Source organism: Tursiops truncatus, chromosome 5 (assembly GCF_011762595.2).
Source record: "Tursiops truncatus isolate mTurTru1 chromosome 5, mTurTru1.mat.Y, whole genome shotgun sequence".
Taxonomy (NCBI): domain Eukaryota; kingdom Metazoa; phylum Chordata; class Mammalia; order Artiodactyla; family Delphinidae; genus Tursiops; species Tursiops truncatus.
The window spans coordinates 83,275,824-83,303,179 of record NC_047038.1 but is presented as its reverse complement, the minus strand read 5'-3'; the positions used below and the strand labels follow the sequence as shown (position 1 = coordinate 83,303,179).

General features: G+C 34.6%; 1 protein-coding gene across 2 annotated transcripts in view; it reads left to right on the top strand.

The window, feature by feature from the left end:
* The window catches only part of EPHA5 (EPH receptor A5), a 331,428-nt gene that overhangs the window by 231,853 nt on the left and 72,219 nt on the right, over positions 1-27,356 (top strand). For both annotated transcript variants that reach the window (XM_073805308.1, XM_073805307.1), the window contains one exon: positions 13,848-13,953. In XM_073805308.1, the coding sequence (XP_073661409.1) occupies positions 13,848-13,953 (106 nt within the window). The remainder of the gene's footprint in view (positions 1-13,847; positions 13,954-27,356) is intronic.

Here is a 27,356-nt window from a genome sequence, read left to right as displayed (position 1 = left end):
TTTGTTCTCTACATCTGTGTCGCTATTTCTGCCTTGCAAACCGGTTCATCTGTATCATTTTTCTACACTCCACCTATATGTGTTAATATACGACATTTGTTTTTCTCTTTCTGAATAACTTCACTCTGTATGACAGTCTCTAGATCCACCCAAATCTCTACACATGACCCAATTTCATTCCTTTTTATGGCAGAGTAATACCCATTGTATATATGTACCACATCTTCTTTATCCATTCATCTGTCAATGGGCATTTAGGTTGCTTCCATTACTTGGCTATTATAAATAGTGCTGCAAAGAACATTGAGGGGCATGCGTCTTTTTGAATTATGGTTTTCTCTGGGTACATGCCCAGTAGTGGGATTGCTGGGTCATATGGTAATTCTATTTTTAGTTGTTTAAGTAACCTCCATAATGTTCTCCATAGTGGCTGTACCAATTTACATTCCCACCAACAATGCAAGAGGGTTTCCTTTTCTGCACACCCTCTCCAGCATTTGTTGTTTGTAGATTTTCCAATAAAGCCCATTCTAATGAATGTGAGGTGATACCCACTGTAGTTTTGATTTGCATTTCTCTAATAATTAGTGATGTTGAGCAGCTTTCCATATGTTTCTTGGCCATCTGTATGTCTTCTTTGGAGAGATGTCTATTTAGGTCTTCTGTCCATTTTTGGATTGGGTTGTTTGTTTTTTTTAATATTGAGCTGCATGAGCTGTTTATATATTTTGAAGATTAATCCTTTGTCCATTGATTCGTTGGCATATATTTTCTCCCATTCTGAGGGCTGTCTTTTTGTCTTGTTTATAGTTTCCTTTGCTGTGCAAAAGCTTTTAAGTTTCATTAGGTCCCATTTGTTTATTTTTATTTCCATTACTCTAGAAGGTGGGTCAAAAAAGATCTTGCTGTGATTTATATCAAAGAGTGTTCTGCCTATATTTTCCTCTAACAGTTTTAGAGTGTCTGGTCTTACATTTAGGTCTTTAATCCATTTTGAGTTTATTTTTGTGTATGGTGTTAGGGAGTGTTGTAATTCCATTCTTTTACATGTGGCTGTCCAGTTTACCCAGCACCACTTATTGAAGAGGCTGTCTTTTCTCTATTGTATATCCTTGCCTCTTTTGTCATAGATTAATTGACCATAAGTGCATGGCTTTACCTCTGGGCTTTCTATCCTGTTCCATTGATCTATATATCTGTTTTTGTACCACTACCATATTGTCTTGATTACTGCAGCTTTGTAGTACAGTCTGAAGTCAAGGAGCCTGATTCCTCTAGCTCTGTTTTTCTTTCTCAAGATTGCTTTGGCTATTCAGGGTCTTTTATGTCTCCATACAAATTTTAAGATTTTTTGTTCTAGTTCTGTAAAAAATACCATTGGTAATTGGAGAAGAATTACATTGAATCTGTAGATAGTAGTATAGCTTTGGGTAGTATAGTCATTTTCACGATATTGATTCTTCCAATCCAGCAACATGGTATATCTCTCCATCTGTTTGTGTCATCTTTGATTTATTTCATCAGTGTCTTATAGTTTTCTGAGTCTTTTACCTCCTTAGGTAGGTTTATTCCTAGATCTTTTATTCTTTTTGTTGAAATGGTGAATGGGATTGTTTCCTTAATTTCTCTTTCTGATCTTGTATTGTTAGTGTATAGGTATGCAAGAGATTTCTCTGCATTAATTTTGTATCCTGCAAACTTACCAAATTCATTCACTAGCTCTAGTAATTTTCTGGTGGCATCTTTAAGATTCTCTATGTACAGTATCATGTCATCTGCAAACAGTGACTATTATACTTCTTCTTTTCAAATTTGGATTCTCTTTATTTCTTTCTCTTCTCTGATTTCCATGGCTAGGACTTTCAAAACTATGTTGAATAAGAGTGGCGAGAGTGGACATCCTTGTCTTGTTCCTGATCTTAGAGGAAATGCTTTCAGTTTTTCACCATTGATAACGATGTTGGCTGTGGGTTTGTCATATATGGCCTTTATTACGTTGAGGTAGTTCCCTCTGTGCCCACTTTCTGGTGAGTTTTTATCATACATGGGTGTTGAATTTTGTCAAAAGCTTTTTCTGCATCTATTGAGATGATCATATGTTTTTTATTCTTCAATTTGTTAATATGGTGTATCACATTGATTGATTTGCGCATATTGAAAATCCTTGCATCCCTGGGATAAACTCCACTTGATCATGGTGTATGATCCTTTTAATGTGTTGCTGGATTCTGTTTGCTAGTATTTTGTTGAGGATTTTTGCATCTATGTTCATCAGGGATATTGGTCTGTATTTTTCTTTTTTCGTAGTATCTTTGTCTGGTTTTGGTATCAGGCTGATGGTGGCCTCATAGAATGAGTTTTGGAGTATTCTTTCCTCTGTAATTTTTAGGAAGAGTTTGAGAAAGATGGGTGTTAGCTCTCCTCTGAATGTTTGATAGAACTCACCTGTGAAGATATCTTGTCCTGGACTTTTGTTTGTTGGAAGATTTTTAATCACAGTTTCAATTTCATTACTTGTGATTGGTCTGTTCATATTTTCTGTTTCTTTTATAACTACACTTACTGCCTTCACTAACAACTCCTGTTCCATAACTAATCTCTGGCTACCACTAAAATCTAAACATCCATTTTTAAATCTTGATATTTTAAAAATGGTTTGTAAATGGAATCATACAGTACATGACCTTTAAGTTTGGAATTTTTTCTCACTCAGCATAATTCCCTGTAGATTCATCCAAGTTGTTGTGCATATCAAATCTGTTTCTTTCCATTGTTGAGTCGTATTCCATGATATGTATGTACCATAGTTTGTTTAACCATTCCCCTGTTGAAAGATATCTGGGCTGATACCAGTTTTTGCTATTATCAATAAAAATGCTATGAACATTCAGGTATATGTTTTTGTGTCAACCTAAGTTTTTATTTCCCTGGGATAACTATCCAAGAATACAATTGCCTGGGTCTTATGGTAATTGCATGTTTCATTTTGTAAGAAACCAACAAAATGTTTTCCAGAATGGCTGTACCATTTTACATTCTTACCAGCAATGTATGAGTGATCAGTTTCTCCACATGATTATTAGTATTTGGTGTTGTCACTATTTTATTTTGTCCTTTTGGACAGGGGAGTAGTCGTATCTCATTGTGGTTTTATTTGAGATCTGTAATAGCCAATGATGTTCAGCATCGTTTCATGTGCTTATTTGACTGCCATACTGTTTTAAGTTTCCCAACTCCTGTGTACTCATATTACAAATCAAAAATTATAACTTTGATCACATTCTCCTGATAAAGAAAGTTAACAGATACTTTTTGCTGTGTGAGAAAGATCCAAAATTCTCACCCTGGCCTTAGAAACTCTTATAATCTGTCTCTAACAAAACTCTTTAGTCTCAATGATTAAATCAATGATTCAAATATGTAGCAAGTATCTAGAGAATATTTATGTAATATGGATTTGTAACCAGGAGTGGGGGAAGCAAAATACGGGAAAACAAAAATATTTCTCAACAGATACTATCTTAAAGTTTCCAGGGATGATGTAAATATATAATAATTGACAAAAAGAAACATATTATTTACTAAAGAATATTAATTTTCATAATTAACATCCTTTTAATGGTAGTATGTTTCATTGCTCCAAAATTTACTTTTAAATATTCCCAAAACATTCTGCAGCTATTCTTCCAAAACTACATTATAAATCAACTAATTCTTAATAAACATATATAGGAAAATAGACAATATGCATGACTAGAGGTTCGTATCTTTAAATATTAAAAAATTTAACAAAATGTAAAAGGATAATCATGAATCATACTGGGCTTACTTTTTTTTTTTAACCACTGCTAAAGAATGAACAAGTATGAAGGTATTGATAGTATCCCATAAATTCTATATATTTTAGATTTAGCTGATGTAGTTGGAGATATTATTGATACTGTCAGGGCAAACAAAGGAATAAATAGTAAAAAATCTTGATGAATTATTTCCTATGAGAAGAGAGTGGCATGGACACATATACACTATCAAATGTAAAATACGTAGCTAGTGGGAAGCAGCCGCAGAGCACAGGGAGATCAGCTCAGTGCTTTGTGACCACGTAGAGGGGTGGGATAAGGAGGGTGGGAGGGAGATGCAAGAGGGAGGGGATATGGGGATAGATGTATATGTAAAGCTGATTCACTTTGTTATAAAGCAGAAACTGACACACCATTGTAAAGCAATCATACTCCAGTTACAAACCAATTATAAAATAATACTGAATTTTATATTAAAAAAAAAGAAATATCTCACAAATGAATCACTGAAAGGAACTTAAAAAATGGTTCAAACTGACCAGAGGGCAGACAGCAGAAGCAAGAAGAACTACAATCCGGCAGCCTGTGGAACAAAAACCATATTCACAGAAGATAGACAAGATGAAAAGGCAGAGGGCTATGTACCAGATGAAGGAGCAAGATAAAACACCAGAAAAACAACTAAATGAAGGGGAGATAGGCAACCTTCCAGAAAAAGAATTCAGAATAATGATAGTGAAGATGATCCAGGACCTTGGAAAAAGAATGGAGGCAAAGATCGAGCAGAAGCAAGAAATGTTTAAAAAAGATCTAGAAGAATTATAGAACAAACAAACAGAGATGAACAATACAATAACTGAAGTGAAAAATACACTAGAAGGAATCAGTAGCGGAATAACTGAGGCAGAAGAACGGATAAGTGACCTGGAAGACAGAATGGTGGATTTCACTGCTGCAGAACAGAATAAAGAAAAAAGAATGAAAAGAAATGAAGACAGCATAAGAGACCTCTGGGATAATATTAAACACAACAATATTAGCATTACAGGGGTCCCAGAGGAAAAGAGAGAGAGAAAGGACCTGAGAAAATATTTGAAGATATTATAGTCGAAAAACTCCCTAACATGGCAAAGGAAATACCCACCCAAGTGCAGGAAGTGCAGAGAGTCCCATACAGGATAAACCCAAGGAGAAATGTGCCAAGACACATAATAATCAAATGGGCAAAAATTAAAGACAAAGAAAAATTATTGAAAGCAGCAAGGAAAAAATGACAAATAACATACAAGGGAACTCCCATAAGGTTAACAGCTGATTTCTCAGCAGAAACTCGACAAGCCAGAAGGGAGTGGCATGATATACTTAAAGTGATGAAAGGGAAGAAACTACAATCAAGATTACTCTACCCAGCAAGGATCTCATTCAGATTTGATGGAGAAATCAAAAGCTTTACAGACAAGCAAAAGCTAAGACAACTCAGCACCACCAAATTAGCTCTACAACAAATGCTAAAGGAACTTCTGTAAGTGGGAAACACAAGAGAAGAAAAAGACCTACAAAAACAAACCCAAAACAATTAAGAAAACTGTCATAGGAACATACATATCGATAATTACCTTAAAGATGAATGGATTAAATGCTCCAACCAAAACACACAGTTTTGCTGAATGGATACAAAAACAAGACCCCATATATATGCTGTCTACAAGGGACCCACTTCAGACCTAGGGACACATACAGGCTGAAAGTGAAGGGATGGAAAAAAGTATTCTGTGCACATGGAAATCAAACATAAGCTGGAGTAGCAATACTCATATCAGATAAAATAGACTTTAAAATAAAGAATGTTACAAGAGACAAGGAAGGACACTAGATAATGATCAAGGGATCAATCCAAGAAGAAGATATAACAATTATAAATATATATGCACCCAACATAGGAGCAACTCAATACATAAGGCAACTAACTGCTAACAGCTATAAAAGAGGAAATCGACAGTAACACAATAATAGTGGGGGACTTTAACACCTCACTTACATGAATAGACAGATCATCCAAACAGAAAATTAATAAGGAAACACAGGCGTTAAAGACACAATAGACCAGAAAGATTTAATTGATATTTATAGGACATTCCATCCAAAAACAGTAGATTACACTTTCTTCTCAGCTGTGCATGGAACATTCTCCAGGATAGATCACAACTTGGGTCACAAATCAAGCCTCAGTAAATTTAAGAAAATAGAAATCATATCAAGCATCTTTTCTGACCACAACACTATGAGATTACAAATCAATTACAGGGAAAAAAACGTTAAAAACACAAACACATGGAGGCTAAGCAATACGTTACTAAATAACCAAGAGATCACTGGAGAAATAAAAGAGGAAGTCAAAAAATACCTAAAGACAAATGACAATGGAAACACGATGATCCAAAACCTATGGGATGCAGCAAACGCAGTTCTAAGAGGGAAGTTTATAGCTATACAAGCCTACCTCAAGAAACAAGAAAAATCTCAAATAAACAATCTAACCTTACACCTAAAGGAGCTAGGGTAACAAAAACAAACAAAACCCAAAGTTAACAGAAGGAAAGAAATCATAAAGATCAGAGCAGAAATAAATGATATAGAAACAAAGAAAAAAATAGCAAAGATCAATAAAACTAAAAGCTGTTTCTTTGAGAACATAAACAAAATTGATAAACCATTAACTAGATTCATCAAGAAAAAGAGGGAGAGGACTCAAATCAATAAAATTAGAAATGAAAAAGGAGAAATTATAACAGAAACTGCAGAAATACAAAGCATCCTAAGAGACTACTACAAGCAACTCTATGCCAAAACAATGGACAGCCTGGATGAAATGGACAAATTCTTAGAAAGGTATAATTTTCCAAGACTGAACCAGGAAGAAATAGAAATTTGAACAGACCAATCACAAGTAATGAAATTGAAACTGTGATTTAAAATCTTCCAACAAACAAAAGCCCAGAACCAGATGGCTTCACAGGTGAATTCTATCAAACATTTAGAGAAGAGCTAACACCATTCTTCTCAAACTCTTCCAAAATATTACAGAGGAAGGAACATTCCCAATCTCATTCTATGAGGCCACCATCACCCTGATACCAAAACCAGACAAAGATACTACAAAAAAAGAAAAATACAGACCAATATCACTGATGAATATAGATGCAAAAATCCTCAACAAAATACTAGCAAACAGAATCCAACAACACATTAAAAAAATCATACACCATGATCAAGTGGGATTTATCCCAAGGATGCAAGGATTCTTCAACATAAGCAAATCAATCATTGTGATACACCATATTAACAAATTGAAGAATAAAAAACATATGATCATCTCAATAGATGCAGAGATAACTTTTGACAAAATTCAACACCCATTTATGATAAAAACTCTCCAGAAAGTGGGCATAGAGGGAACCTACCTCAACACAATAAAGGCCATATAGGACAAACCCACAACAAACATCATTCTCAATTGTGAAAAATTGAAAGCATTTCTTCTAAGATCAGGAACAAGCCAAGGATGTCCACTCTCACCACTATTATTCAACATAGTTTTGGAAGTCCTAGCCATGGCAATCAGAGAATAAAAAGAAATAAAAGGAATACAAATTGGAAAAGAAGAAGTAAAACTGTCACTGTTTGCAGATGACATGATACTATTTATAGAGAATCCTAAAGATGCCACCAGAAAATTACTAGAGCTAGTGAATGAATTTGGTAAATTTGCAGGATACAAAATTAATGCACAGAAATTTCTTGCATTCCTATACACTAATGATGAAAAATCTGAAAGAGAAATTAAGGAAACACTCCCATTTACCATTGCAACAAAAAGAATAAAATACCTAGGAATAAACCTACCTAGGGAGACAAAAGACCTATATTCAGAAAACTATAGGACACTGATGAAAGAAACTAAAGATGATAGCAAGAGATGGACAGATATACCATGTTCTTGGATTGTAAGAATCAACATTGTGAAAATAACTATAATACCCAAAGCAATCTACAGATTCAATGCAATCCCTATCAAATTACCAATGGCATTTTTTATGGAACTAGAACAAAAAACTCTTAAAATTTGTATGGAGACATCAAAGACCCCGAATAGCCAAAGCAGTCTTGAGAGTAAAAAATGGAGCTGGAGGAATCAGACTCCCTGACTTTAGAGTATACTACAATGCTACAGTAATCAAGAGAATACGGTACTGGCACAAAAACAGAAATATAGATCAATGGAACAAAATAGAAAGAGATAAACCCAGGCACCTATGGTCAACTAACCTATGACAAAGGAGGCAAGGGTATACAATGGAGAAAAGACAGTCTCTTCAATAAGTGTGCTGGGAAAACTGGACAGCTACATGTAAAAGAATGAAATTAGAACACTCCCTAACACCATACATAAAAATAAATTCAAAATGGATTAGAGACCTAAATTTAGGACGGAACACTATAAAACTCTTAAAGGAAAATATAGGAAGAACACTCTTTGACATAAATCACAGCAAGATCTTTTTTGATCCACCTCCTAGAGTAATGTAAATAAAAACAAAAATAAGCAAATGGGACCTAATTAAACTTAGAAGGTTTTGCACAGCAAAGGAAACTACAAACACGACGAAAAGACAGCCCTCAGAATGGGAGAAAATATTTGCCAATGAATCAACGGACAAAGGATTAATCTCCAAAATATATAAACAGCTCTGGCTGCTCAATATTAAAAAAACAAACAACCCAATCCAAAAATGTGCAGAAGACCTAAATAGACGTTTCTCTATGGAAGACATACACATGGCCAAGAAGCACATGAAAAGCTGCTCGGCATCACTAACTATTAGAGAAATGGAAATCAAAACTACAATGAGGGCTTCCCTGGTGGCTCAGTGGTTGAGAGTCCACCTGCCGATGCAGGGGACACGGGTTCGTGCCCCGGTCCAGGAAGATCCCACATGCCGCATAGTGGCTGGGCCTGTGAGCCGTGGCCATTGAGCCTGTGCGTCCAGAGCCTGTGCTCCGCAATGGGAAAGGCCACAACAGTGAGAGGCCCACTTGCCGAAAAAAAAAAAAAAACTACAATGAGGTTATCACCTCACACCAGTTAGAATGAGCATAATCAGAAAATCTACAAACAACAAATGTTGGAGAGGTTGTGGAGAAAAGGGAACCCTCTTGCACTGTTGGTGGGAATGTAAATTTATACAGCCACTATGTAGAACAGTATGGAGGTTCCTTAAAGAACTAAGAATAGAATTACCATATGACCCAGCAATCCCACTACTGGGCATATACCCAGAGAAACCAATAATTCGAAAAGATACATGCACCCCAATGTTCTTTACAGCACTATTTACAATAGCCAGGTCACAGAAGCAACCTAAATTCCCATCGACAGACGAATTGATAAAGAAGATGTGGTACATATATACAATGGAATATTACTCAGCCATAAAAAGGAACAAAATTGGGTCATTTGTAGAGATGTGGATGGATCTAGAGACTGTCATACAGAGTGAAGTAAGTCAGAAAGAGAAAAACAAATATTGTATATGAATGCATACATATGGAACCTAGAAAAATGGTACAGATGAACCAGTTTGCAAGGCAGAAACAGAGACACAGATGTAGAGAACAAATGTATGGACACCAAAGGGGGAAAGTGGGGGTTGGGGCAGGGGTGGGATGAACTGGGAGATTGGGATTGACATGTATACACTAATATGTATAAAATGGATAACTAATAAGAACCTGCTGTTTAAAAAAATAAAAGAAAATTCAACAATTCAAAAAATAAAAATAGAAAGAAAGCCTATGGAAGGAAGCTAACTTCAGAAAAGAATGCTGCAAACTTTTAAAAAATAAATGAAAATAGGTCTATGTCTTTATTCCTGTCTTCTTAAATTCCAGACCTACTAGAGAATGGACTTGAGGATATGGGGAGGGGGAAAGGTAAGCTGTGACAAAGCGAGAGAAAGGCATGGACATATATACACTACCAAACGTAAGGTAGATAGCTAGTGGGAAGCAGCCGCATAGCACAGGGAGATCATCTCGGTGCTTTGTGATCGCCTGGAGGGGTGGGATAGGGAGGGTGGGCGGGAGGGAGACGCAAGAAGGAAGAGATATGGGAACATATGTATATATATAACTGATTCATTTTGTTGTAAAGCAGAAACTAACAAATAAATAAATAAAAATAAATGAAAATAAATTTTTAAAATTCTTTCTCACAGCCCCTTTATTTAATTGCCTATTATACAAAAAGATCTGATTTCAGTGGACAGCAGATAAAAACATGTAAATATGAACATTTGTGATTTCACATTACTTACAAAGTATTTTTCATAAAATATATTAATTTAAACATTTTTGAAAATTTTGGCATGCCATTAACAACTGTTTTATTGCAAGATATTATCCTATACCTACATGCACATTTTAGCACATTGTTAAGTTAGAGATCTTGGCAATTACTCAAAAATGAAGCATTTCACACTTCTAAGCACTGTATTTTTTCTCAAAATTAATACTTCGGTTGGTCTGAAATTGCCCTGTTTTGATCCCTACTTCTGATTATTCATGCCTGCTTCCTCCAAAACCCTATCTCTCAGAGTCCCAAACTGGCACATTGAGACCAGAAAGATTTGTTAGAGTCAGATTAGAAGGGCTTTTGAATGCTAGATGGAGAATTTGGAAATTTTTTTCCATAGGCAGTAGGTGTCTATTAACTTTTTGTTCAGAGAAACATGATCAAAGTGATATTTTCTGATATTTCATGTGAGTACATAGAAGTCAAAGGGAGCACTTAAAAAATATATGAACCATATTCCAGCAGATTTGAATCAAATAGGTGAGTGTTGGATGAAATAAAAAGTAATGCATGGGGAGAAACATAAAAGAAACACAAAAATATTTGGTGATTAAGTGTAAGTAGGGGTTAAGAAAAATTCAGTGCTGCTTAAAAGAAACCAGAAAAAGATAAAATTCATCTGGTTTGTTGGTTTGATTTATGGTATGTTTATTTATTGATGCTTTTTTTTTAATGCCATTGGGGTGGATGTGGTATAAGGGTCGATTTTAAACATGTTTATTTTTATGTGAAAATAAAATCCAAATAAAGGGAATAGAGTTTGTTTTTTTTTTAATAGAATGATCCTCTGAAGACAAATAATAGTTGGAGATATAAATGTGGGACTCTTCAGCTTATAGTTAACTGATGCCATGAGCAAAGAAATATCTATGAGAGGTAGGGAGAAAAAGAGGTAGAAAGGGAGAAAGATGGAAAGAGATAGAAAGAGAGATGGAAAGAAGTGGGAAGGATTAAGAACCAGCATTCATCAGGAATTGCTCACACATAAAATGTTGGAAGAGAATTCAGAGCCAATAAAACTGACAAAGCAGTGCTTCAGAGTGGGAAAAAGAGAAAACAGCTCATCTGATGTATAGAAACAAGAGAAGAGTTTAAAGGGCGTAGTGTGTGTTCAACAAGGTCAAATACCTCATTATAGTGTATGGTACGGTAAATGGAGAAGTACTCATTACATATGGCAAATATATCATGCATAGAACTCAAAGGCAGAAGAGAGGTTTCAGAGTAAATTTAGTAATGTTGGTTCTCAGAAGATGAGGCTGGTTCTAGATGACTCAGTCAAGATGCTGAAAAATAGGAGAGAGTAAGAATGACAAATAAAACAGGAGATAATATGTATATGTAATATCTTCCATTTAAATAAGGCTGACAATAGTTGAAGCACTATGCTAAGTGTTATCTCTAAACAGAAATATAATGATACAGGGAAATTATCCCTAACTGGAGATTAATGAAATGAGACTTTACAAGGTTAAATAATTTGCCTTAACCCAAATGTATAGTAAATGTTGGACCTGTTTTCAAATTCAGTTTGAACTAATAATAGCAGTGAGTTTATGTATAAGAATTTGTTCTCTCCAAGAGAAATTATCTGTAGCCTTGTAAGTAGAAGAGAGGTAGTCTGTAAGGAAATGATAATCACTTCTGGAGGGAGATCTGTTGTTTTTTGGGGGTTTTTTTTTGTTGTTTTTGCAGTACACGGGCCTCTCACTGCTGTGGCCTCTCCCGTTGCGGAGCACAGACTTCGGACGTGCAGGCCCAGCGGCCGTGGCTCACGGGCCCAGCCGCTCCACAGCATGTGGGATCCTCCCGGACCGGGGCACGAACCCGTGTCCCCTGCATCAGCAGGTGGACTCTCAACCACTGTGCCACCAGGGAAGCCCCTGGAGGGAGATCTTTAAAGAGCATTGTCTTGGAAGAGACAAGAAAGATTCTAACAGGGGTGTTAGGTAAAGCAAAAGAAGGGTATAGAGTTGTATTTAACCATGGAGTTCAGACTTGATCACTCTCTTTTATCTATAAAGTTTAGCATTTCTAAAATGTGGGAAGTTAGCATGGATTAGTCTACTGAGAAAATGAGGAAGACTCATTATGGGGATGACTTTGTAAGGAAATTAAAAGAGAGAATCAAAAGCTTTGGAGCACAAATGAAATAACATTGAACTTATTTGGACCAAATTTGCATGTTTTTCTCTAGAAACAGTGCCACCTGCCAAAAAGAAAGTTGACTGAGAAAATAAGTAATTTGAATTTAGAAATTAATAAAGCAAATCTTGGGGAAGGCTACTACTAGTGATAGTGGGGTAGCTTTGCCCTACTACATTTATACTGTTCACCAGGAATAAATTCTCTACCACAGACCTCAGCATCAGAGGATAGGAAAAAACAGGGTAAAGGGACCTTGAATTGCAACTATTATTATCCAAGAAGAGGGAGGGGAAGAGTATAGATTTCTATTGTAAGTAGTAGTTTTCCTCATACATGAACCACTAGTTGCCGATATTGAGCTCTTGAAGACTGATCTGAAAGGGCTGAAAATGTAGATCAGTGTAAGACGGTTGTCAGAGAGTCAGTCAATTTTGGTTAAAAGAATCAATGATGAGGTGACAAGACTAGAAACGGTAGCATTTAAATGTCCCAAAACTATTGATAGGGCCAAGATCATGTAAGAGACTGTGAAAAACAAAACATGGGGATGCATAATTGTTATTAGTTTTGGTGACTTAAAATTTGTTATCATACCACTCTGAATTTATCAAAATGATAATGTCATTAAACAATACGCATGCTAAGTTATCCTATTGAGGGTTTCTTGAGAACATTAATAAAATTTATTTTGTTCTATAAGTTTCTTATTTTAATCAACTTAGCTATCAGCACAAAAGAAAAAGTCCCTTGCTTTTTTAGGTACAACTATCTAATTATGTCCATATTCCTCTTATGATAGTAATTGTGTTATTAAAATATAAAATATTTCATCTAAATTCATGTATTTAAAAAAGACCATGTAAACTAATCTTACTGTAGATACAAAGTTCTAAATGTATGCCTTGATATTTTTGAAAAAGCGTTCCTACTAATAAAGTATATTTAGTGATTATATTCTGCTTGAAATTATAGTTTTTAAAATTATATTCAAAATAGTGATATCATACGAGGTCACAGCCACATCATTTTGGACATTTCAACCTATATCTATAAGAGAAAGTCCTATCTAATATAATGAGACTTTTTTTTTTCCTAGAGAACAGCCACATGCAAACTCTAAAAATGTCAAATCTCATATACTTAGCACCTCCTATTTAGGAGGTGTTTGAAATCAAAAACAAAATTCCATTTTGTCTTGCAAACCTAAGATTGCTAAATTAATACTATACAAACAATGACATTCTTTTTTATGATAAGGAAATAATCAGTGACTTAGTGGTTCTTTCAAATTTCCATTTGGAGAATAAATATTTTCTCCTAAAGATGTCTTTAATTACACACCATTGAGAAGAGATATAAGGGGAAATCTCAGCCAAGTGTGGGTGAATTGCTTAAACCTTGCATTAATTACTGACTATTAAGCAGCTCTTATATGAATGCATATGATCCCTGTAACCACAGGCTACATTTTCTCTGTCTCCTATCAGCAGTTGCAGCATCCAGCGATCAAAGCCAGATTCCTATAATTGCTGTGTCTGTGACAGTGGGAGTCATTTTGTTGGCAGTGGTTATTGGCTTCCTCCTCAGTGGAAGGTAAGACAGGAAGCTGTGCTTCTGAACTTTTGCAGCTGATCTCTTCCTTACCTTGATCTGACCATTTGGCTATTAAGCACATTCTGAAACAAATGAGGCGAGCAATATATCAGTAGATAACCTGTATGTAGGATGTATTTCTCAAGCTTTACCTTGTCCATGTTAGTGCTAACTTTTAAGCGCACAATTCCTCTTTTCCAGGTATACTCTCTACACAGAATAGTATTAACTTGTTATTATTTATTATGTCGTTAATATAACCATATCTTTTTCTGATATAGTTTATTTTAACGTGAATTTTATTTTTCCTCTCAAAAGTATTGACATATCCTCTCAAAAGCTTCAATTTTAGTGTTTGGGAAGGCCTGTGTCTGTGTCTGATATTTTAGAAGAATAAAACTAATAATTCTAGTTAGCCAGAGTTCTACCTAACAGGGTGATGGATACAAAGCAGACACACCCGCAAACAAGCGTTTTGACAAATAACCACCCTTTTTTTATGGTTGCATTTATTTTCAGCTTCTGAATGATTTCAACCTGAATACATCAATCATAGTGTATACTGATTTAAAGTGAATTTTATTGAATGTTATATCAATAGATACATTAATATGTGTATTATCTATCTACATTTTTCATTTTGAACAAAAATAAAAGAGGTAGAGCCCCAGCAACAGCTTATGTAGAAGGTATCTCCTGACATTGAGCTGAGCATAATAAACCTTCCTAAAAAAATAAACAAATAAGAGCATGAGTGTGTTCTACTCCTACAACAAATGTATTTTCATTTTTCATCCAGGCCACTATTAGAAGGGATATTCTGTAATGAGAGCTGTCAATTTGAAAATGTTTTGGTGTTAGACTATTATAGAAAATCTCATGAAAATCTTCATGAAGATATTTAAACCTGCACAAATATACAAAAATATACTATAAGGTCCAAAAAAAGTCATGAAATCAATATTCATATTGATTTTGTACTGTTTTACTCATTTACTTTTGACTCTTCAGCACCTATTCAACTCATAAATATATAGAATTAGACATTTTCAATATACTGCATATTGTATTCTGAAAAGATTTATGACTACATCCTTAAATTACAGTAGTGACATTTTATTTTAATAAAACACTGTTACTTCCTTTGAACATCCTTTCTCTTTTCTGAAAATTCCCTTTCTTCTAGTTCTTGGTCATTTGAGTGTTGAAAGTTTTCCTAAGAAATCATTGCTTACTTTTAATGTTAGAATAGCAGTGACACATTTTTAGAATTGCTAAATTCTAAATTCTTCCCACAAACTGGGAAACAGTTTGTGCTCTGTTGAGGACAGCCAGCCCTCCCCAGTCAGAGGCTGGCTAGCTCGTGCCCCACTGATCTGAAGTCACTTAGGGAGAATGATCTACCATTGTCCCTGCTTTCTGGAAGATAAGCTAATTCCACCAGTCTTGTCATAAAAACTTTGCTCAGGTTTCGATCAAGTAAGATAATTGAATTGAGTGAATTGTAACTACTAAGAAAACTACCACGAGATAATGTATCTTTTCTACCCCAGAAGGGTGGATAACTATGATGCATTTGCAAAGCTGGTTTGTAATATCATTATTTACTTCTGAGAAATGGTTGGCCTCTTCCTTTCCAATAAATCTGGAAGTGTTAGTTATATTTAGGGACATGGGGATTATAAGAAGATATTATTTGTTGGGTCCACTGAATAAAAATGGAGGAAAGAGCAGATGTCTAAAGGCCAATAAATTTGTGTTTGAAGGTTTATTAAAGAACAAATAAAGTATAGGAAATATTTTATTGTAGACTTAGCACACTTTATCTGTTTAACCTAAGTATTGTTAATGTGAATTTACTGATGACATTCAGCTAAGGATTCTCGCTTACCTATATATGAATCAGCCCCTGCCCCCCCCATTTTTTCCCTAATACATACAAAATTGACTTAAAAGCAATTCACTCCGTTACACCTGCAGCATTAGACAAAGTGAGAGAAGGTTCAATCTACCTACTATTTGGTAGCTGAAGAAGAGTATAGCTTTAGCACACACATACACACACACACACACACACACACACACACACAGACATACACACACACACACATGAATTCCATATCTATCTGAAAATACCATAGAAGAATAACTAAATTTTAGTATATAGAAATGTTTAGTGTATTTCTCAGTTAAATAAAAATGACATCTATACCCAAAAGGCAAAGCTTAATTTTCAGCATAACTAAACCCAAGACATGGTAAGATAATTTTGGATCTACTGTCTTACGGAAGTATATTACTTTTTAAAAATAACAATACCTTACAAATTGTGCATTGCTTATTCACTTTAATTTTTTTTCTTAATTACAAAGACTGTGATGCTGAGACTAGGAATTTGCAATTTAAAGGAAAATACACTTTACTAAAAATCAATTTGAGATTTATATTTTTTTTACCAGCAAATTCTTTGCACCGAACTTTTACTTCATTTTGTTGAATGCACATTCTTGAATTTCAAGGTCATTTGTCTTATGATAGAAATATATTTGGCCAAACAAAGAAAAGTTTGGACCAAATAGAAAAGAGCTGGCCAAGTGGTAGATTTTAATCCAATCAATAATCACATTAAATGTGAATAATCTAAATATACCAATTAAAAAGAGACTGTCAGTTTAAATAAAAAGGCAAAACCCAACTAGATGCTGCCTACAGGCAAAGATGACGGTGAAGTTGTAAATGGGGTGTGCATATTTGGGGTTTTGGGGGTTATTGATTTGGGTGGTAGTTGTACAAAGTATTTCCTTTGTAATTGCTTGTTAAACCCCTTTTTATATACTTGATATGTATATTCCCAATAAATAAATAAAGTTAACTGGCAATCAAAAGAAAAAAAAGAAATATATTTGGCCATTTTATTTTACTTTTCATAAACAGGTTATTTTATGTTTGTATTATATAAACATACTTATTCAAAAGCTAAATGATATGATTCTAGAAAGGCTTTTCCTATCTCATTCAAGGCAATGAACTTCGCAATTTTTGTTGGGACTAAGAAAATTGAACCTACCTCTTAGTACATAGAGTATACTGATTAACTAAGTAAAGTTTTGTCAAATAAAAGAAAAACTAAATGAAGAGATGTGAACAAAGCCTAACACAAATTTGGGAGTTATCTTTAAGCAATAGCAAATTATTGAAAAAAAAGGCTTTTCTGGGAATGTTCTAAGGACACTGAATTATATATACTTCTCCCTCTTCTCTGTGCTAAAATATGATTGATAAACACACAAAAACATAATAACACTTAGACTCCACTCTCATTTTGAACTTACTCTCTTATATCACCTTTTAACCTCTTGAATATATTATAAACCAGATATTTGCTCTTACGTAAAATGTCTTTTAATTACAAATAATTTAACTCAGTGATGATATAGACTTAATTCTGATATATTGCAAATATATTACTATCCTCTGTATGTAATATTCATTGACAATTTATATCATCATTTGGGCTCAGAAGCAGCTATGTATTGAAAGTACGTATTCACTGGCAATTTGAATTTTTATTCAGACCAAAGGAAAAAAATCAGGAATATAACACATTGAATACTATAAGAATAATCTATTTCAAAGAAAGCAATAAACTTTTTTATTCTAAAATACATTGAAAATGAAAAATAAATTAAATATAGAGACTTTCTAATCTTTTTAGGCTAAAATTGATTATGCAGAAACCTCTTGGAGTCTTCTTACCTAGACACAGTTAAAATAAAATAGACAAGGATTGATCCTGAAGGGAGAAAGTTCTATTTAAAAAATGACAAAGAATTGTAACATCTTAGGATTCTATCAGTTTTGGAAATCATGTGACCATCTTGTTTAAAGGTGCTAAATATTCCGTAGAGCATTTTCTGCAGGTTTCAGACTATCCTTTTTACTTTCTTTTCTATTACTTGTAAATGGTGTTTTCATGGGACTACAAAATAATTGACTTGTTCTCAGCAAACTATGAGCTAATTACCCTGGGCTGAATGTAAATTAAACCTCCTAATATGCACAGCGTGTTGTAATTGTTTTTTGTTTTTTTGTAATTGTTTTTTAATTTTTCATCAGTAATGACACTGCACATTGATAACTTTCTTATTATAACCTAATTTTGTGAGGTTGTCTCTTATATATACGATTTTATAGATATAAATTGTTTAATCAGACTTTCAACCAATGATGTCATCTCCACACTCTTTTAGTTACATGTTTGAGAAAGTCTTCTACTTTGACCTTCTCTTTTTCTTTCCTTTGAAGACAATCATTGATACTATTAGATTGACTTTTTTTCTGTGTCCCTATCTTAAACTTGGGACCTCATTCTGAAAATTGACTACTGGACACTTTCTTAGTCTGATATAAAGCTTAAATTAACAGGATTTAGTTGTATAGGAAAACATCTTTCAGTGTACAGAAACTATTTCTTTGAAACTTGCTCAATATAGACACTCTGGGATAAAAGAATATATTTTAATACTTTGTCTCTTTTATTACTTATGAACTTAATTAAATCTTAAGAAAATTTCAGAGCTTTGCTTTTTTATTTCAATTAATTCCACATGTACACTGAGAGGTTAAAGATACACACATGTTACACACATGCATGCCCACACTTATGTGTACTTATCTTTCATATAAACACAAAAAAGGTAAAGCTGTTTGCCAATTTTAAAATTGGAAAACAAACCCCAAAAAACTTATAGCTCCTGAAGGGGCAGAAGGAATCTTTCAAGATGCTTAGTCTTGGATATGATTCTAAGGCTATTAATATGTGACTTTATTTCTGTGATGTTCCTGATATGATAAATTTAGTCTAAGGGTGGTTTAATGCCTATAAAAAGGATTAACTATTTTCTAGGCAAAAAATCTTCCCTTGCGTGTTCTGATCATGTTCAAATACTGTGGTTAGACATGCTAAATCCTGTTTCCCTTTGTCTTTCATTAAACAATTGAAACTCAATCGATTTGAAATGTCAAATCGTTTCCTGAGGAAAAAATTCTTCAGAAATCAGTTAATACTGTACTTGGAGGCTAAGTACAAATTTATGTTACTCAGACCATGTCAGAAATTTAGGGGAAAAAATAGATTTATGAAAACACTGCTTTTGGGGTTTTTTGTTACTTAAAAATAATATTAAAATTTAGCCTTTTGTAATTTTTTTCAAGTCTCTTAAAGTCTAACATGTTGTAAATGACACACTCTTCCCAATTATCCATTACAAACATATATTGAGCATTTATTGCACATAAAACACCAAGAAAAGTCCCAGGCATTTAAAATAAAAAGGCAATGTCCTTTTTTCAAAGTGTTTCCAAGTTAAATTAGTAGTCTGATAAATGGACAGAATTTCATAAACAGAATTACAACAGCTGGGGTTAAGTAAAAGAGTTTAAGTTGGAATCATTTCCTTCATGATAACTTTTTTTCTTTTGGACCAAAATGATGGTATGATTCATTAATTCAAGAAATATTCGACTTCTTATTAAATGCCTGCCACAGTTCTTATATTAGGGAAAACAATAACTTGATAGTAAAATATGCTGGACTTAGAAACTTTTCTTCAAGCTCATTTGGAGCCAAATAAAATAATTGTACAGGCATCTTGAATGTAATTATTTAATTCAGACAAATGCCAGAGCTCTGCCCACATTTGATATCAAAGAATAATAGCTTCCAAAGTGAATGATTTTTAAAGGCTATGTAGCATTCTAAAACCATCAGAGAAGCATCTTTGCCTAACAGAAGTAACACAATAATAATATTGATGATAATAAGTTTAATACTGTTTAGCATGAATTACATACTACCTACTACTAGGCACTGTTCCAAGGACTTTACATGTAATATTTTACAACACTATGTCTCAGTATCAGCTCTATATCCAATTTATACTTCATAAAAGTTATCTTCTTGATGTTTCTTGAATCTTGTAAAAATAGTCCAGCTGTAAGGCTTTTGCATTGGCTCTTCATCCTGTCTAAAACTCTTTTGACCCAGAGAACAACATGGTTTCCTCCTTCTTTCTTTGCTCAATCTAATTCTCTCAATTGAGCTGACTAAAATGATGACCCATTATTCCTTCCTCTGCACATCAGGTATCCCTTACCCTGGCTTGTCTCTTATAACAGTCATTGCCATTATAATATGTATATCTTATATATATTATAATATATTCGGTGGGCCAAAAGGTTCGTTCGTTTTTTTTCACATAAGATGGCTCTAGTAACACTTAGCTGTCTTTAAGTTCATTCAAAACAATTTTGTTAGATTGTATGTTACAGCTGTCAGATCAGCATACATTAAAAAAAAAGACATCAAAATTGGTGAATTTTTGTGTAGCCATTTTAATATTGAAGATGGAAGAAAAAAGCAACATTTTTGGCATATTATGCTTTATTACTTCAAGAAAGGTAAAACCACAACTGAAATGTACAAAACGATTTGTGCAGTGTATGGAGAAGGTGCTGTGACTGATCGAACGTGTCAAAAGTGGTTTGCAAAGTTTTGTTCTGGAGATTTCTCGCTGGACGATGCTCCACGGTCGGGTAGACAAGTTAAAGTTAATAGTGATCACATCTAAACAGTCATTGGGAACAATCAATGTTATACCATGAGGGAGATAGCCAACATACTCAAACTATCCAAGTCAAGCACTGAAAATCATTTGCACCATCTTGGTTATATGAATTGCTTTGATGTTTGTGTTCCACATAGGTTAAGCGAAAAAGACCTTCTTGACCATATTTCCATATGCGATTCTCTACTGAAATGTAATGAAAACATTCTGTTTTTAAAACAAATAGTGACAGGCGATGAAAAGTGGATACTGTACAGCAGTGTAGAATGGAGGGACGAGATCATGGGGCAAGTGAAATGAACCACCACCAACCACACCAGAGACCAAGGCCGGTCTTCATCCAAAGAAGGTGATGTTGTGTATATAATGACATTGGAAGGGAGTCCTTTATTATGAGCTCCTTCCAGAAAACCAGACAATTAATTCCAACAAGTACTGCTCCCAATTAAACCAATTGAAAGTGGAACTTGACGAAAAGTGTCCAGAATTAGTCAACAGAAAATGCATAATCTTCCATCAGGATAAGGCAAGACCGCATATTTCCTTGATGACCAGGCAAAAACTGTTACAGCTTGTCTGGGAAGTTCTGATTCATCTGCCATATTCACCAGACATTGCACATTCCGATTTCCACTTATTTCAGTCTTTACAAAATTCTCTTAATAGAAAAAAATTTAATTCCCTGGAAGACTCTAAAAGGCACCTGGAACAGTTCTTTGCTCAAAAAGATAAAAAGTTTTGGGAAGATGGAATTATGAAGTTGCCTGAAAAATGGCAGAAGGTAGTGGAACAAAAGGCTGAATACAGTGTTCAATAAAGTTCTTGGAGAAAGTGATAAATGTGTCTTTTATTTTTGCTTAAAAAACCAAAGGCACTTTTTGGCCCACCCAATATATGTATTTCTTCTGTTGATTTTTTGTCTGTCTCCCATACTAGATTATAAGCTCTAAAATGATAGGGATTTTTATCTGTGGGTTCCTGCCCCTTAGAACACTGTCTAGAACATAGATTATATTATATAGTCAGTTAGTGAGGGCCTGGGTCTTGAGCACAGCTCTAACTTTAAGGCATTTGCTCTTCACTGTATAACTTCCCCATGACTTATATCATTCAACTATATGATTTTGGTGAAATTCTGATCTCTTATATGCAAAGCCACTGAATATTTACTACTAAAGATAATAGTATTAACATTTAAGAACCTTCCAAACTGCTATGAATAAAATAACTCTTAGAAATTAAAGTCAGTGATATCTTAACACTAAAGTAAATTAAGGAATACATTAGGTTATAGTGACTTTTCCCTCTATTCTACACTTGGCAATTATACCTGGTAAACTATATCGATTCTAGAATCACATATATTAAATGTCACCAACCCCATGACCATTCCTGATTTTGTGAAAGCTAGTTAATATCACTTTTGTTTTCCCTCAAAAATTGTTTTTCCCAATTGAAATGATTTTAGTTCATCATTTTATATGTGTCTCCCCTGATAGATATGTATTCATGTTGAACACAGATTCTAGTGTAGTTTCTCAATAAATGTCCAATGACTGGATGACTGGAAGAGTGAAGCTGGAGTTGGAGACTATTGAAAACATGCTTCGAACTAGCTTTCCAGCATTATCACTATGTGTTTTTGACCTGGATTCCTTTGGTTGCATATGACAGAAGACAAATTCAAAGTGGTTTTATCCAAAAGATAATTGTAGATCATATAGATGAAAAGTTCCAGAGATTTTTAAAAAATCCAAAGTACAGGCACTTAATAGATCCAAATGGTAAAATATTCTCTGCTATGCAACTGGAGACACATGATTCAAGAAAGCTCTGGCACAAATATGGTATTTAAAGGCACTGATCAAAATAAAGCTATTTGGGTAGAACCCTGGGGCTCGGATATGTATTGAGAGATAGAGTGAAGGAGGAAGATCCAGCCAAAGGAGACTGAGAAGGAGTGGTCCATAAAGTAGCAGGAGACCACACAATTGTTGAAGCAGAAGCAGAAATGGTCACCGACTTGAATCCAGCCCCTGCTTTAGAGCTTTTGACCCTTCACTCTCACAGGTGGCACATGCTCTGACAGGAACCTAATACACAGCCCCACAGAGTAAACCAATCAGTAGCACTGAGACCTTAACTAAGAAGAGTATGGGGAATGTATACTGCATGGCAGTACAGTTACAGTTCATGCCTGAACCTGAAGTAGGGTCAGTCTCAGACAACGCACATGAACTAAGAATGAAGAAAGAAGAGAAACCACGTGAGCGTGGTTTGTTTTTTCATATCCTCTATTTCATCTCTCAATATTTAAACCTCACCCACATGTCAAAACTCACATCAACTGTTCTATCATAAAAACATACTCAGTTCCTTTAGCTGAAGTATTCTCCCCTTCCACTTAAGTCTCAGAACAATATACCAGTATTTCTCATGGAATGTAACACTTTCAAACCACAAATTATAGTAAATATGTTTCTTTTCTGCCCTCCAGTAAGTATATAGAGGATAAAGACTTCTGTGGCTCTCCCACATAACCTAATTGAATGAATACCTCATAAATTATTGAATTAAAGATAAATTGAGCATCAATCTCTATTTGAAGTGCTTTGTCTCATTTTTCCCATTAATGTTGATAGTTTGGAAAATGAAAAATGTTAGTAACTCTGACATAAGCACAATAAAATACCTAACCCATAAATGTGCTTTCTTCCTGAAAAATGGAACTTCTTGTGCCATCAGCAAAATAAATGCAATGATATCAAAGAAGTATTGTATAGGAGATAAGAAATCTTCACTAGCTTATATTATTTATTTGACATCTGGGCATCCTAATGCCAGTGTGGTGATGCACGTGGTGATATCAATCAGTATTCACTTTTATAAATGATAATGTACATTAATGTAACTGTATTTCCCTCTCAATCTTTTCAAGTATGGTCAGCATGGATAGTTGATATATTTGGCACCTTTAACAACTAGGATTATGTACTTTCAGACTTGATAAGTTTTGATAAGGATAAGTATTACATTAAAATATTTTAATCAAATACTATTTTATTTTAAAATAATGATAGACAAATATTTGTAATCACACATGCAATCGCTGATTTTAGAAAAAAGCTCATTAAAAACAAATCTCAGTGGTTTAATGATTAGCAATAGATATGATTTTATAAAACTGTAATAAATCCAGGCATGTATATTGATTTAATGTCTGAGAGTTATCCCTTCTATTTTCTCATGATTACGTGCTTTTTTCTTCAGAATCTGAATCAAAGATAATTAGAGAGCAGATGATAATTTATTAATAACATACAAATGGGGATCAGGGCAGAGCAGTGCCAGAAAGACTAGGGGCATAGCAACAACTAATTGCCCACTGTGGGAAATAAATCGTCCTAGGAAACTGAACCCAAGAGGGTTACTGACTCAATTGCTCAACATTATTGAACATCCCACCTGCGACTTCTCACAGATCAAACATGTAAACATCACTGCAATTCTCAGGAAGTTATACTGAGGCAAACATTTGGAAGGAAAAACTCTATTTATGGTACTAGAAGCAAGTTAATGTCATTGTTTTGCAAAGAAGAAAATTATTTTAGCAAAGAATCTGGAGACTTTCAGATTTTAAGTACTGTGAAACACAGGACAGGTCAAAAGCCTAACCACAAGAGCTGAATAAACTTTTTATTTGAAGCTCCATTTGCCTGAAGCTCCATTTCTTTTAGAATGTGATCCCCACCTGAAAGAGAGAGCATGTTGGCATGCCAGTAGATGCTGGGCTCTGGCGGGAAACTCTGCTAGTTTCTGGGAACCTTACCATGTCTCTCAGAGCCCACAATAGCACAGGCTTTCATAGGAGCCTGATAGCCAGCTCTACAGAGAAGATCAATAGCACTGCCCTATGCCAAAACGTGGACCATCTATTCAACAAAAAATCAGTCAATTTCCTGAGGCATGTCTAGGAATGTAATTATTGCTGAGAAATGAAGCAAATGAACAATAAAATGTTCCAAATGATTTTAAACACCAGGTAAAAGCCACATTTTTCAAGACCTGTGCTCTTTTTTTTAAACTTGCATGAACCTGGAAAGAAATAAATGTCTCTAATGGATTAGCAACTCGGACTCAAACAGCTGAACTCTTTATTATACCATGTGGAAGTATTGACTTGAGATCTGTCTGATGGCTGTGATAGCTATATTGCTACAAAACATACTATATCCCAATTATCTTGCTTACCAAATTCTTTTACTATCTCTCACCCATGCTTCTTTCTTCTTTCTTACTCCCCTGACTTTCTAATCTCACAGAAAAATGACATACTTTTCTGTATCAGATCTTTGGCACACATTTGCCATCAATGGTCTACAGGCATTGTCCACTCTCTTGAGCCATCAGTATTGCGGGTAATGATGTTAGTGAGTTTTAATTATTATTTTATGTTTAATTATATGTTTTTAATTGTTATCTATAAAGACTTATCATCCTGTTCTTGTGGTCTGGCACTGGTTTGCTTATCTCCTTGACGGTCATGAGTTCTCTTGATTCAGGGTCAATTGAAAGGCAAGACAGAAGCTTGGGAGCTTATCGTAGGTGCTTTTGTTTTTGTTTTTGCTTCCTCTCCACACTACCACTTTCATCCTGAGTAGCAAACTATCATCAAGTTGGCAAGTTGAGACCTCTGTGTGGTGATTAGTGGAGGAAAGCTTCTTTGTTTCTTAGATTTTCTTAGGCCCTTCTTAGACCAACTGCATAACTCCTCTTCAGGGTCCCTCCAGACTAAATATTCCATAGGATTCAAATATTCTCATGTATCTCACAAACACTGCTTCTCCACCTCCAAGAGCCCTCCATGCTTCTGATATTGAGAAATCCTAGTGCTGCTTTCACATTCCTATGCCTATTTCATTTGATTTTCCTGAAGCAAATTTAATAGACATTGGTTTGAACTGATTCTATTCATTGATGATGTACACATTTGCCAACATTTAAAAGAAACTCTACCAGGCTTCCCTGGTGGCACAGTGGTTGAGAGTCCGCCTGCCGATGCATGGGACACGGGTTCGTGCCCCGGTAATGGAAGATCCCACATACTGCGGAGCAGCTGGGCCCGTGAGCCATGGCCGCTGAGCCTGCGGGTCCGGAGCCTGTGCTCTGCAATGGGAGAGGCCACAACAGTGAGAGGCCCGCGTACCAAAAAAAAAAAAAAAAAGTAAGAATATAAGATTAAGTGAAATATTTTCTATGTTAATATTAATTTTTCCTAGATATACTGGAATTTACCACCAATCCTCACTGATGAAGTTGTTTGTGAGATCTCCATATGTGCCAGCAACACAGTGCTACATTTTAAGGATACTAAGTTCAGCATAAGTATTTAATCAGTAGATACTAAATTTGTAGAATTATTCTGATTTTCTTTATTTGTTACAAGTAAAATTATCAGGAAAATGTCAATCTATAGGTCCAATCCTCCTCAAAAAACTTTAAGATGAAATTTAGCTACCCAAGTGACTAACTTCTATCTCATCATGCCAAAGATGATGTAAAATCTGTTATCATCAAATCAGCATGAATTCAATATTTACATGATAAGTGATATTGAGCATTGTTTATATACACAGTTTCATGAGACAAATATATGATGAATCAGAATTCTATATTAGCATGACTTTGTATGTTTTCTAATACATAAGGACCTCTTGATTTATTTTGATGTTGATATCTTACTCTCTCTGACCTCCTGTTATTCTAGCTGTTTCAAATGTACAAATGTACTCTTCTAGATTCACCTCTTCTCTAGTCATTTGGAATGTAAAGGGACAGGAGAAACTGGGCCTTTCCTGGAGTCCTAAAGATTTGTAATTAATCATTCCAAACCTGTGCTAGTGTGTACTGTCACTCACCAGCCCCAAAAGGGAAATAGCTATTTTGAATTCCAAGTTGATGTCTATTTTACCACCCAGTATCTTTCTACCCAAGCCCTGAGTCTTCTAAATCTTCATGCAGGAAATGGAAATAGAACGTCCTTCTGTACATCTCAAATATCTGGTTGGAGCCGATGCAGTTTGGCCTATTGGTTCTTATCATTTCCCCAAAGCCAGGGTGACTGAATCCTGCTTTTGCATCTCCAACTCTTTGAAACCCCCCTCACTCTAAGAGGACTCTTAAATAACCTAGCTTGGAAGTCTACTGGGGGTCATCTCAGTACAATATGTCCTAAAGTGAAACTCACTCTCAATCCTGCTTCTATCTTTCCACACACTGCATTTTGTCTCCTTAGACCTCAAATATTCAACTTGCTGAACTATTTCAGCTATATCCTAAAATATCTCCAGAGATTATATTAATGGCCGTTTCCTTAGATGAACATCCTGATTTTTTGACTTTATCAAGCCCTCTTGCTGTCTGCCTTTCCTATACATTTCAGTTGATTTTTTACATTGAATATTACATAGTTGGCACGGTTACAGTTATTGTCCTAATTTCTTACTAGCTGCTATTTCATTTATGTATGCATATTTAAATTTTATGATAAAAATTATATAGAACATTCAAGACAAAATGTAGAAAAAAAATTAGTCATAAATATCTACCAGAGGTAATCAATATTAATATTTTGCCATATATATTTAAAATATTTTATATATATATTTGAGTTCAACTAATATAGTTTTGTTTTCTGTTTTTCTTTGATTAACATTATAATACAAAAATTTCCTCCGTAATTGGAAATATTTTAAAAGCAAAAATTTATTGCTTCTT